General features: G+C 38.4%; 1 protein-coding gene across 8 annotated transcripts in view; it reads right to left on the minus strand.

Annotated features, from left to right (window-relative positions):
* Nucleotides 1-12,750, minus strand: part of KIAA0825 — a 473,908-nt gene that overhangs the window by 299,671 nt on the left and 161,487 nt on the right. For all 8 annotated transcript variants that reach the window (XM_078004985.1, XM_015140426.3, XM_078004982.1 and 5 more), the window contains one exon: nt 220-359. In XM_078004985.1, coding sequence (XP_077861111.1) covers nt 220-359 — 140 coding nt within the window. The remainder of the gene's footprint in view (nt 1-219; nt 360-12,750) is intronic.

Here is a 12,750-nt window from a genome sequence, read left to right on the forward strand (position 1 = left end):
AAAATATAGTTTTCTCTCATTCAGAGTCCTTGAAATAAATTCTTTCAAATAGGTTGGTAAAGCGATTTAATGCTTTTGTTTGCTGCTAACCCAACTGAATGTTGATACATGCCACTGGTTTACATCCTTCTTCTAATGTTTGCCTAGGAAAAAAACTGTTATTCAACTCGAGTAATGACTAGGTTTTTCGAGGACATTCTTATAACTACTCATACTCACTTGAGCTCTTCAGCAAGATTTTCAGTAAAAGTCCATCATGATGCAGAAGGGTTTCCAGAAGCAAGTTCCAGTTACAACCTGGCTGGGATAAGAGCAGTTTCAATTGACCCTCAGCTTTCAGTCCTCCAGTTGATGGAGTCCTTTCAAAATGCAAGATAAAGATAGAGTAATGAAGTTAATTTATCTATGAAATTAATAGCCTTAAAGTACAGATGTAATGCTAGCTCCTTTAAATGTCAATTCCTCCCAGATTACTCTGAAAATGCTTTCATGCTTACTTACTTTAGGGTTGCCTGGGGAAGGAATTACATTTAATCTCAACTAGCTAAAAGCAAATTAACATTTGGTACCCTGCCAAATTTAAAACTGATACAAAATACCCATGCCTATATTTCATGGAACTATGTCTGTTTTTGTTTCCTGGAGGGAAGAAAAACTATTTATGCATTTTTTGGAATGCATTCATTTGTTTATTCACCTAATATATGAATGCCTACTATGTGCTATTAACTCCTTTCATTATTAATTGAGAGAAGTTCTGATGGGTTTCGCTAGTTTGTAATTTGCTATATACTGTGCTCTATACTGTGATTACAGATGAAAAAAATTCAAAGCTTCTGTCAAGGATCAACCATAATCTAATTATTTAATATGTAAAGCCTTACATCAACATTCAATTATCAGAACTACTGCTGTTACACTGTTACCTACTTGCGTAATCATTTCATCAAAGGGAAAGAATTCCAAGGCAGATATGCTTCTGCTTGAAAAATTATCATCAGTGTTGAACAGAAAATAGAAATCAGGTCTCTCACATCACCACTTTCATTTATCAGTGAATCAGCAGGAGAGCAAAGGAACTGATAACATTATTTACTTTTCCCTTCTAAAATCTAGAAATCTAAAATTTAGATTGGCTAACAGTCAAAAAATGGGAAATCAACTTACAAGGAGAACAACAACAAAAAAGGCAGGAAATAGCTAAACTCAATCTGGTGACAGCCTTAAGGACATGGGAATAGGGCGGCATGGGGAAGGGAAGGTGGACTGAGCAATCTAGAGGTGAGAATGGGAGCATCATATGCTTCAAGGTGGAAAGTAATTCAGAGCAAAGGATATCACTGAGAGAGGCAATTGGCAGCATTATCATTAGCAGATGCAATTTACTGTGTTTTAAGCCATCCAGTTATCAACACAGTCTAGACCAGTGGTTTTCAAAGCTTGGGCCCCAAACAAGCAGCATCAACATCACTTGAGAACTTGTTTAAAATCCTAATTCTCCAGCCTCATCTCATCAAAAATTCTGGGGTGGGGAGTGGGGGCAGGGAGCAGGGGATAGGGCAGAAATCTGTGTTTCGACAATCTTTCTCCAGGAGATTCTGTTGCATGCATGGTAAGGCTTGATGCATGTAGGCAGTGCTTTCTGAAGCACAGGCAGTAGGGTTAGGACCAGTTAGCATCCTCTTTCCTGCCTCTGCCTTTGCGCAGGTCCACCTTGGCTGCACCCACAATGGGCTAAATGTTTGTGCTCCCCCTCCTCAAAATTCATATGTTGAAACCCTAATCCCAATGTATCCGGTGATGGGGGCTTTGGGAGATGACTGGGTTCATGAAAGTGGAGACCCCATGAATGGGATTACAGTCCTTCTAAAAGAGGCTACAGAGTTAGCCTGACCTCTTTCTGCATGAGGATACAAGAAGTTCACTATGGGAAACCTGGAAGAAGGCCTTCACTAGTATGCAACTGTGCTGTATCTCATCTTAGACTTTCAGCGTCCAGAACCATGAGAAATAAATGTGTGTTAAGCCACCCAGTCTATGGTATATTTGTTATAGCAGCCAGAGCTAAGATACCATCCATGCAATAAACTCCCTATAACCTTTTATCTTTATCTTAATCCTACTCTTCCTTTGATTTGCCACAAAAAATTCACTATCCCAGTGAAGTCTTCACTAGAAATTTATCTTCACAGTGGCAAGCTTACACATTTTAGCTTTATTATTTCATCAACTAAAGTTTTATCTGTTCAATTCACCCAGATTCAAACTTTGTGAAGACACTTGCTTTATATCCCAAAGCTTCTACTAGTGAACTAAGCACATTTAAAGGCTTTCTAAATGTTAACTGATTGATTTTTCTGCTCATAAATGAGTAGGCAAACTTATAGAAAAAAAAATGATGAGGACGCGTTGCCAAAAGGCTGGCTGAAACAAAAGTGAGAAGATTCAAAGACACAAAATGAAAAAGTCCCGGATCACCTCCCCCTTGGCTTGGAATGGTGTTTGGAACATCTCATAACCGTATGATACACAAAATCCATCAGCTTGTGCTTAAACTTTGGGCCAACTCAGGTTTCCCATGTAAAACTCTGATAACATGTCTCAAATTGGAATAACTCCTTAGGCAATTGGTGGGGCACTGTTAGCTAGGAAACCTCCCTCCTTGGGTGAGTGGTAAAGAGAGAAGAAGGGTGTTACCAAACTCAAGGGCCAGAGGAATCAAGTCTATCAGTTCTGAACATCCCAGGAGTTCTGAATTATTTTGCAGATTAGTCTGGGTCTGACTTCTGCAGTAGTTCCCAATGTGGTGCCAAAGGAAGAATTCACTAGCTGAGCCTTTGGACTAAAAATCTAAAATAGATCCTCACAATGGCTGTCCCTAGTTCCATCCCAAACCCTAAACACTGACTTCTAGATGCTCCTTTGGGGTTCAATGGATGAAAAATGCTACTTGGTAGTAAGTTGTATATTAACATTGATTTGGGTTTTGAACATTTCCTACCTGTATATTATGCTTGAGTTGAGTGCTAACTTAAGGCGTTTAATGAACTGAAAGATCCCATTTGGCTGGAGTGTAGAAAGGAAAGGGAATCTTTGAGAGCTAGTCTGAAGGAGGAGCCGAGAGCTAGATTGTGGAGGGCCTTAATATCCCAAGGTGTGGATTTTAGGCCCATTGGAAAGTTTAAGGCAGAGGAGTTTCCTGATCTGGTTGCAGTGTGGTGAATGGATTGGACATGGTTAGTGTTTTCCTTAGCCCTTCAGTCATGGAATAAAATCATTTGAATGTCACTTTATACCACTGTATCTGAATACCTGGTTATAAATAAAATCTCTCATTTACCAGATGGAAAGCTGTTTGTTGACATGTACCTCAATTCTTGGATCTTTCAACTTATCACAGATTTTTAAATGTACAGTAGAATGACTCACTATGAGGAAAAATAAAATAGTACAAACATTCTTCAATCACCAAGCTCTGAGTAATAAATGCATTGAGGAATCTGTGTTGGGCATATGGAGAAGCATATGTTCCCTCAGCCTTTGAGCTGGTGGAGCTGTGAAAGTGAGATTAGCCTTACAAAAAATGACAGAAAGGGAAATTTTATACACACACACACACACACACACACACACACACGTATGTATGTATCAAATATGTACATGTTGAATTCCACCATAATACAAAGAGGGGAAAATGTTATAAATCCCATAGAACTCATAAATCTTGTATTAGGAGACAGGATGAATTTATGACGGGGTTGTACTCAGCTGATACTCCAATAAGTGCTGTATTTCTGGGGCACAAACTGGCCTAAAGAATTTTTAAATTCCAAGTAGTAATGGGGTCCAAGCATTACTGGTTTATGAAACTATCAAACTATTTTTATAAAATCATTGTGAAAAATCTTAGCTACATTCAGGTATGTTTATGAAAATTCATCAATTATTTCCCAAACTTTCTTCAAGTTTTTGGTATGTACTCATGCTGCAATAGAATGTTTAAACAAAATCTTAGCTGTATCAGTCATACTGTCCTAATTTCCAACTTGATGTGAGGTAAGGCTCAGGCCAAGAGAAGGCTCTGCAGTAGGTTCAGACTAGGATATGAGTAGCCTTATTGCTCAGGCCACATGACCATGGGGTACATTGTTCCTACCGTTTATATATCATGCAGAAGCTGCAAGACTAGCAGAAAATTGGAATGGACTCCAAAATTCATAGCTTGGGAATGACATTCAGTGGTGCTAGAACACTGTCCCTCAAGACTTGATACTTACTTTTAGCCAACAGCCATTATATGGCACTGTGTCCTCAACAGACAAACTACATAGGTCTGAGAGACAAGGGGTGAAAGTAGGAGCAGCCCCTCCCACCAAAGATTCTGATAATCCACTTGACAAATTTGTGCCTCCTATCCCAATAACTATAAGCTCTGGAGGAGCAGAGGTTCTGGTTTCCATGGTGGGGTGGGATGGGGTATACACACCTCTACAAGGGGACCATTTAGGATCCCACTAAACCTAAAGTTATAGCTGCCATCTGGTCATTTTTGGCTCCCCATGCCAGCAGTCTATCAGGCAAAGAAAGGAATTACTACGCTGGTCGGGGTGATTAACCCTATTTATCATGAGGAGCTGGGCTTGCTACTGCATAAGGGGAGCAGGGAGGAGTATCTGTAACTCTAGAGATTCACCAGGGCATCTCTCAATGCTTTCATGACTGACAACTATCACATTCAGAAGACTTCAGTAACCAAGTCTGATAAGGGAATGGTAACCAGGAGTTCAGCACCTCAAGGATAAAGGTCTCAGTGACCCCACTGGGCAAATAACGTAAATCAGCAGAGATGATGGCCAATGATGAGGGGAAGATGGAATAGGTGGTAGAAGAATCTAATAATAAATATCACTTGCAGATTCAGAAATATCTGCAGCAGGGGGTACTGTATCCTGTCCTACTAAGTCCATTGTCATCAAGCTTAAATACATAAATAAATTGTAACCAGCAATGAACCTGAAGAATCAATGATAGAATTCAGGGAACCTAACATAGGGAATAAGTAGATCTCAGTGGTATAAAGGGTAGGGCCATAGAAGACATTGTCAATGATCCCATGTATTAGTCCGTTTTCACACTGCTCTAAAGAACTACCTGAGACTGGGTAATTTATAAAGAGGTTTAATTGACTCACAGTTCCCATGGCTGGGGAGGCCTCAGGAAACTTAAAATCATGGCAAAAGGCGAAGGGAAAGCAAGGTACATCTTACATGGCAGCAGGAGAGAGAGAGGAGGGGGAGAACTGCCAAACACTTTTAAACCATCAGATCTTGTGAGAACTCACTACCACGAGAACAGCGTCAGGGAAACTGCCACCATGATCCAATCACCTCTCACCAGGTCCCTCCCTTGACATGTGGGGATTACAATTCAAGATGAGATTTGGGTGGGGACACAGAGCCAAATTATATCACCCCATATCCTCTTGTCCTTATTTATCAGTTCACACTGGCCTGGCTCACCTCCGTTAGAGCCTGGATTTCTTGTACTTTTCAGCAAGACAGGCTGCAAGTGGCAGGAATTAACACTATCAGAGTGACCCTCAACCAATAACTGAGAAGAGTTGGGGTATAAATACCTCAGCATCCTTGCTCCTTTGTTGGGATAACTCTGAAACATGTATTTTATACTGGTTCTCAGAATTTCCCCCCAGAGGTTTAAGTTTAAGTTCTGGTCACTCCTATGGTAGTTAGCTTGATTACACAATTTTTTTTTTTTTTTTTTGAGATGGAGTCTCACTCTGTTGCCAGGATGGAGTGCAGTGGCATGATCTCAGCTCACTGCAACCCCCACCTCCCGGGTTCAAGCGATTCTCCTGCCTCAGCCTTCTGAGTAGCTGGGACTATAGGCATGCACCACCATACCCAGCTAATTTTTGTATTTTTAGTAGAGATGGGGTTTCACCATGTTGGCCAGGATGGTCTCGATCTCTTGACCTTGTGATCGGCCCACTTCGGCCTCCCAAAGTGCTGGGATCACAGGTGGGAGACACTGCACCTGGCTGATTACACAAATTTTTATTTGCTCTCTTTCTCTCTTTGTCTCCCCACTCCCCTTCCAGTGTTTCTTCCACTAAGAAAATAAACTACATTCATTTGAATCCTTGTCTCAGGGTTTGCTGCTTGGAGAAATCCAAAATAGGGCATGTATGAGGGCACTTAGTGTTCCTCTCACTTAATTCTTGTTTCAGGAGTATTGAGAAACTAGTCCAAGCTAATAAGCGTGTCTGCTGAACTTTGAATCCAGATCTCTCTGACTTCAAAACCTATGCTCATTCCATTACTCCATGTTTTCTCCCATTCAACCTGATTGATATTTGGTGCCTATGTTATATTTTCCAGCTTTGAGAATGTCTGGCTTTATTCAACCTCCTGACTGACAATACGACATTTTTGACCCAAAATCAAGTTTGTGGTCTCAAACCTTATTCCCAAATTGAAGCCATGTTATTCAAGGTATCTAGAAATTGATTTCAACCAGATGATTCTTGGCATGGGTTACTGGGCCAAGTTTATACCAGAGACCATAAGTTACATGATTCAGAGAACAAAGGCAAGGGGATAACTAAAGAGAAACTGAGGATGAAAGCCCTAATGTGGGGAAACAAAAGGAGAAAGGAAGTCCCCATATTACTGTTGTACTACTCTTGGTTTTCCATAATGTATCCTTCAAACTCTTCTGGGAAAAGAAGTAAAGACAAATATTTAAAGCAATTGTGTCATCTTTCTCCAGGAAGATAATTTTAGTGCCTGAGAAAAAAAGTTGAGAGGAACCCAAAATATTTTCCTCTTCACTTTAACCAAAAGTGTGTAAACTATACACAGTTATAGCACTGAAAATATCTGTATATATTTTAATCTCTATAATGGGTATAGCCAAGTCTCTATGATATTTATATTTAAAGATGATTTAATAACTAGAAATCAGATAGAGTTCACCTGCATATTTATATACAGAATTTGCCTTGATTTTTAAAAGAACTTTGTCCACTAATGTGGATTGACATTTTTAAAGAGTATCATTTTTTTCAAGGTTGGTTGTATCTACACTCCCTGGTGTACAACTGAAATTATATTCTAGCCATCAGTTTTGGGCTCCCTCCAAGCAATACTAATCTAGCACCTGAATCACCAAGACATTGGACAACACTGAATAACTCAACCATCCTTTTGAGGAGCAGAAGTTACCTCCCTGGAGCCATTGACTATTATTGGCTCCTGTCTATCAGATATTGATCTGTTAAGGGAAGTTCAGAAAAAGTCTCCCCTAGCATCACATTCCTGACCCAGTGAGAAAGAGGTTCAATATTTCTTCCACTTTATCATACTTGAAGTAAGTCCTTTCAACACGTTTAGATAATTGATAAAACTTGCCACTCTCTGAAATATATAGCCCTTTACTAACAGCAGCTATGAATGATAGTTTAGTATTCACGTGATGAATGCCACTGAGGCACTTGACCTCATGGAGTCTTCATGACCCTCCCATGAGAATATCTCAGAAGTCAAGGGAAGAAGATGTTTCAAGATGGAGGAAATAGACCATAGGATTGCATGCTGTCTTCAAGAAGATTAATAAGATTGTTTTGTATTTATGTCTCAACATCCTCACCAAAATATAAACTGTTTCATATATGGGGAAACTGAACTGAAGCACGCCTAGGCTAACTTTCCAAAATCACAGAACTAAACAAGTATGCAAACCAATGTGAAAACCTATAGCTGTTTCCTATTATCACATTGCTGGCTTCATTTCTATATTCTGAATTATGTAATATAATCATGTAATATATTTAAACCATGATAGAAAAGATATACACCTTAAGATATCTAGGTCCATATGCTAAATACTTAGTTCGGTTGACATTTTCACTTTTTAAAATAACTGTTCCATAGACACTGACTTCCCTCTGAAAATCTTTTCATACTGCTTGTCCATCCACACTCTGGAACAGCCATTTAAGATCTCTGGTGTTTAAATCTCTCATTACTTCTCCGCTAGCTATTGGTGCTATGTCAACGCTTGGCACCTCATCAGAGGACAAGATCTCTAAGCTCTTTTCCTCAGTCCTGCAGAGCAGTTTTTCAGCAGCAGTTGGGAGACCAAAACTCTTTTTGTACTCCTCCCTAGATGTTCTCTCCTAAGGATACTAGAAGTCACCTCCTCATTAAGACAGTGCTTCCCCTGCCTGGGCCTTACCACACAGATCAAATGTCCCTACCATTTATTATAGCATTTATGCAATACAATACTTTAATATAGCACTTAGGGGGCACAATACTAGTTAGAATTTTTTATTCATTCATTCAACTAATATTTATTGTTTAACTTGTATATGCTAAACCATGGAGACATAACAGTAAGCAAAAAGCAGAAATTCCTTATTCTTACAGAATTTAGTGGAGGATACATATATAGTTTAAGAGATCATACAAATAAAGATAAAATAACAATTTAAAAAACTCATTGAAAAAAAAGTAAAAATGCTATTAGAAGTTGTAGTAAAAATGAAGTTAACTAGTCTTCGGGGTTGATAAAAGGCTTCCCTGCAGAAGTCACATTTGGGCTGAGAGATGAAGATAAGCTGGCATTACCAATGTGAAGGAGAAAGACATTTTAGTGAAAGGGAAAAGCACGTGCAAAGATCCTGTGGCAGAAAGGAACATGGAATAGAAAGAAAATGTAAAGGGGCAAATGTGTGGAAAGCAGAATTCACAGAGTAGCGGGTATCAGAAGAGGGTTGAGAAGTGGGTAAGAGTCACATCTATGTAGATATTATACGCTATGCTAGTTTTTTATACATACTTAAGGATAATGGTAAATTCATGGAAGGTAAGCCATAAGTATGCCATGATAAAATGTGAGTTTTGAAAATAGATTTGGATTTGAGAAAACTCTTGCTACAGTTGGAGAATATTAGAAACGGAAGGCAACATATACACAGGAAGAATGCTAGTGGTCACTGGAGTAGTTAAGAGAGAGATGATGGTAGTTGGGACTAAGGTGAAACTGGTACTATGGAGAGTAGATATTAGAAGTTAAAATTAATGAGACTTAGTAATGGATTTGGTATGTAGGAGATAAAAAAGGTGTCCAATTGCCTCCTAAGTCTAAGTCTCTGGCTTCTACAATTGGATGGATGTACCATTAGCTGAGATAGGGAATAGTAGAAGAGGATCTGTTTCGAGGGGAACATCCTAAGTCCAGTTTTGGTCATGGTGAGTTTGAGATGTCTTTATGATTTCCAGGTGTAAATTTCAAGAAGGTAGTCATGTATGGTTGGTACCCATATATTATGGATCTGTCATCTTAGGAGAGATTAAAATTAATGATATGGATTTGGGGACACACAAGGAGTGCAAGAAATAATAGAAATGATAACATCATCTAAGAAAAAAGGTTATAGTATAGAATACTAACAACGTTCGATATTTAATTGCCAGGTTAAAGCAGAGGAACCTGCAAAGGAAACAGAAAAGCAGCAACAGGAAAGAAAGAAGACAAAAGTGGGTAAATATCTCAGGAGGAAATCAAGAGAATATCTCAAGTTGGAGGGAGTAGACAATGGTATCACATACTGTGGTCAAGTAGGCAAATACAATTGATTTATTCACCAACATGTGATAATATGAGGAAAGGGACTTTGTCTCAAATGTCATTGCCTGCCTCTTCCTTCACCATTGACACCTAGCACAATGCCTTACATGGAGAACATTTTTTGAATGCATTTACTGAAGGAATGATTAAACACATCTTGCTAAACTAAATAAAAGGAAAGACCCACATAGCATGTAATATGAATATAATGAAACCAAAGATAGCTTAATATGTTTAGGGCGGAAAATATATAGATAAATACGAAACAGGATTACATTGAATAGAAGCATAGTAGAAACAAAAAGCCCAGTGGAAAGAAATATATACAGCTCAAAATGGACTGGCCATGAATCAAAGCATCATGTTGTCACCATAAAAGAAAATTAGTAGTTAAAATGAATGGACTGTTTACTCACACTGATTATACTTCTTGGACTCAGTGTACAGTTATGACCTGCTTAGCTAAGGAAGACCTGAAAATACTTTTTTAAACCACATGAAGAGGAAAGTTTACAAAATGATAAAAGACATTATAATGCAACATATTATAATTGACTAGGACAGCATTCTTTCTTGAACATTTCTATGAATGCACAATATGGTATCTGTATTAACCTTGAGATTAATACATTTTCCACATGTCTTAGTTTAATCTAGTATGAAACTGATTATCCTTTCTAAATCAACTCACATTGTTAGCCTATACCACTGCTATGGACAATGAATATAGTACATTTTACTCACTGCTTTGAAAATATATTTATTTTCCCTAAAATAAACTCTTCTAAACTCTATTCCCAGGGTTCTAGGAGAACATGAAAAATTGTGTTTTTATCCATTTCATATTTTTCTCTAGTAAGATTATAGACAAATTTATGGTCCATACTACATTTTAAACTCTATTTGTATTCTGAATTTCATGTCCTTTTTGTTTCTTTCCTTCTCACCCACTTTTAATTAATTATCTTAGTTTATTTAATATTGCTAAATGCTGACTTAAATTCTTTCTGAAACAATGTGCAGGTACAAATAAGTAAGCAAATAGATGAATAACTTACTAACTTCCTTCATGACATTAACTATTTCAGTCACCTCTCCTCTCAGCCTTCCCCTTTACCAAAAGATAGGCCTAATACATTTTTTGTTTGTCATCATCCAACTCCCGTATTTCCTTGAACAGTTCATTTTAGTTGCTAAAGTGAAGAATAGAGTTTTGAAGGATAATTTTGGGGTGAAAGACTCACACAGACAGCTGATACAGATGAGGGAAATTAATGGAAAGGTGAGATTTTTAAGTTCATATAATGGTGGTCTAGGAATCCCCATTGTAATGTCTGATAAATGCAAATCAATAACTTTAGTTATTTTAAAAGTGCTTTTATTGCTGCCCTGGGTTCCTCTGATTGTACAGTGCTCTGAGCACACTGGATTACAAATCACATGGATCACATCTTTCTAGGCAGATTATATGGACTTAGTTGAAAATATGACACCTGATGGGCAGGTGGGATATCAGTGAGAGTCCTCCTACTATACCTTGCATGGAGAATTTAGAAAGACAAAGGAGAGAACCAAAGGTATTCCAAGAAAGGAAACTGCATAAACAAAGGCCTGAAGCTGAGAATAAGCAACAAATTAAATATCAAAAATATGGAATAACTAAGTCTTAAAGACACAAGAGGAGACTGACTTAACTGGAGCAGAGAAAACTCTCCAGGAAATAAGCCAGAAAACTCTCCAACAAGCAAGCCAGGAGTGACAGTGTGGGTGAAGCAGAAGCTACTACAGGTTTCTGAATGAGAGAGAGACATAATGAAAACAGTCTTTTAAACATGTTAAATAATAGTAAAATGGACTAAGGTTGTTATAAGGGGGTGGAGAGACAAGGGTGATTCTAAGAGAAGTTTGGAAGAAGAATGAACTGAACACAATAATAAACTAGGACTAGAGGAAGAAAAGGCTCAGCATGGAAATCATAATCAAGATTCTATTTTGGAAGCATGTAGCAATACTGTTACTCCTAATAGAAAAGACTCCCTGCATGAAGGACAAGGGAAGAGGGGAAAGAAGGATCATCTGAAGACATGGCATTGAAAGAAAGCGGGTGTTCAAGAAATAAGAACAGCTGGACATACACCGTTGGGGTATAGGTAATCACTCAGAGCTATAGATGTAGAACTGGAAATCATCTGTATAGAGGTTACAGGTTAAGCCATGTGAATTAAAGAGAAATCAAAGAAAACAGATTTTCTTTTTGCTTTTAAAAAAAATGTATTCACAGGTTGGGCGCAGTGGATCATGCCTGTAATCCCAGCACTTTGGGAGGCCAAGGTGGGTGGATCACTTGAGGTCAGGAGTTCAAGACCAGCCTGGCCAACATGGTGAAACTCGGTCTCTACTGAAAATACAAAAAATTAGCCGGGCGTGGTGGCACATGCCTGTAATCCCAGCTACTTGGGAGGCTGAGGCAGGAGAATCACTTGAACCTGGGAGGCAGAGGTTGCAGTGATCCAAGATCGTGCCATTGGACTCCAGCCTGGGTGACAGAGTGAAACTCCATCTCAAAAAAAAAAGTATTCATAATTAATAAAATTAAATTATAATCACTATAAAAAAATTGGAAAATATAGACAACTATGTAGATGAAAATTAAAATTGGTTGCAATCCTACCACCCACAGATAAAAACTATAAACCCACCACTATACATCCTTTCAATATTTATTTTTCTATATGTACTTTTTTTGCGCTCTAAATATGATAGTATAGCATAGTTCAACACTTCCCAATGATGTTCCACCTTCCAATAATTGCTAATTCTCTGCAAAACGAGTTCTCTCGCCCAGCAAGTTTGGGGAATCTGCATACTAGATCATTCCTTTGACACTGTCTTAGTCCATTTTGTGCTGCCATAAAAGAGTAACACAGACTGGGTAATTTACAAAGAAGAAAAAGTTATTTCTCACAGTTCTGGAGGCAGGGAAGTCCAAGATCAAGGCACCAGCATCTGGTGAAGTGATCTTGCTGCATCCTCACGTGGCAGAAAAAGGGCAAGATAAAATGAACCCATCCCTGTAAGCCCTTTTTATGGTAATAT

The sequence above is a fragment of the Macaca mulatta genome, chromosome 6 (genome assembly GCF_049350105.2).
Source record: "Macaca mulatta isolate MMU2019108-1 chromosome 6, T2T-MMU8v2.0, whole genome shotgun sequence".
Classification (NCBI taxonomy): domain Eukaryota; kingdom Metazoa; phylum Chordata; class Mammalia; order Primates; family Cercopithecidae; genus Macaca; species Macaca mulatta.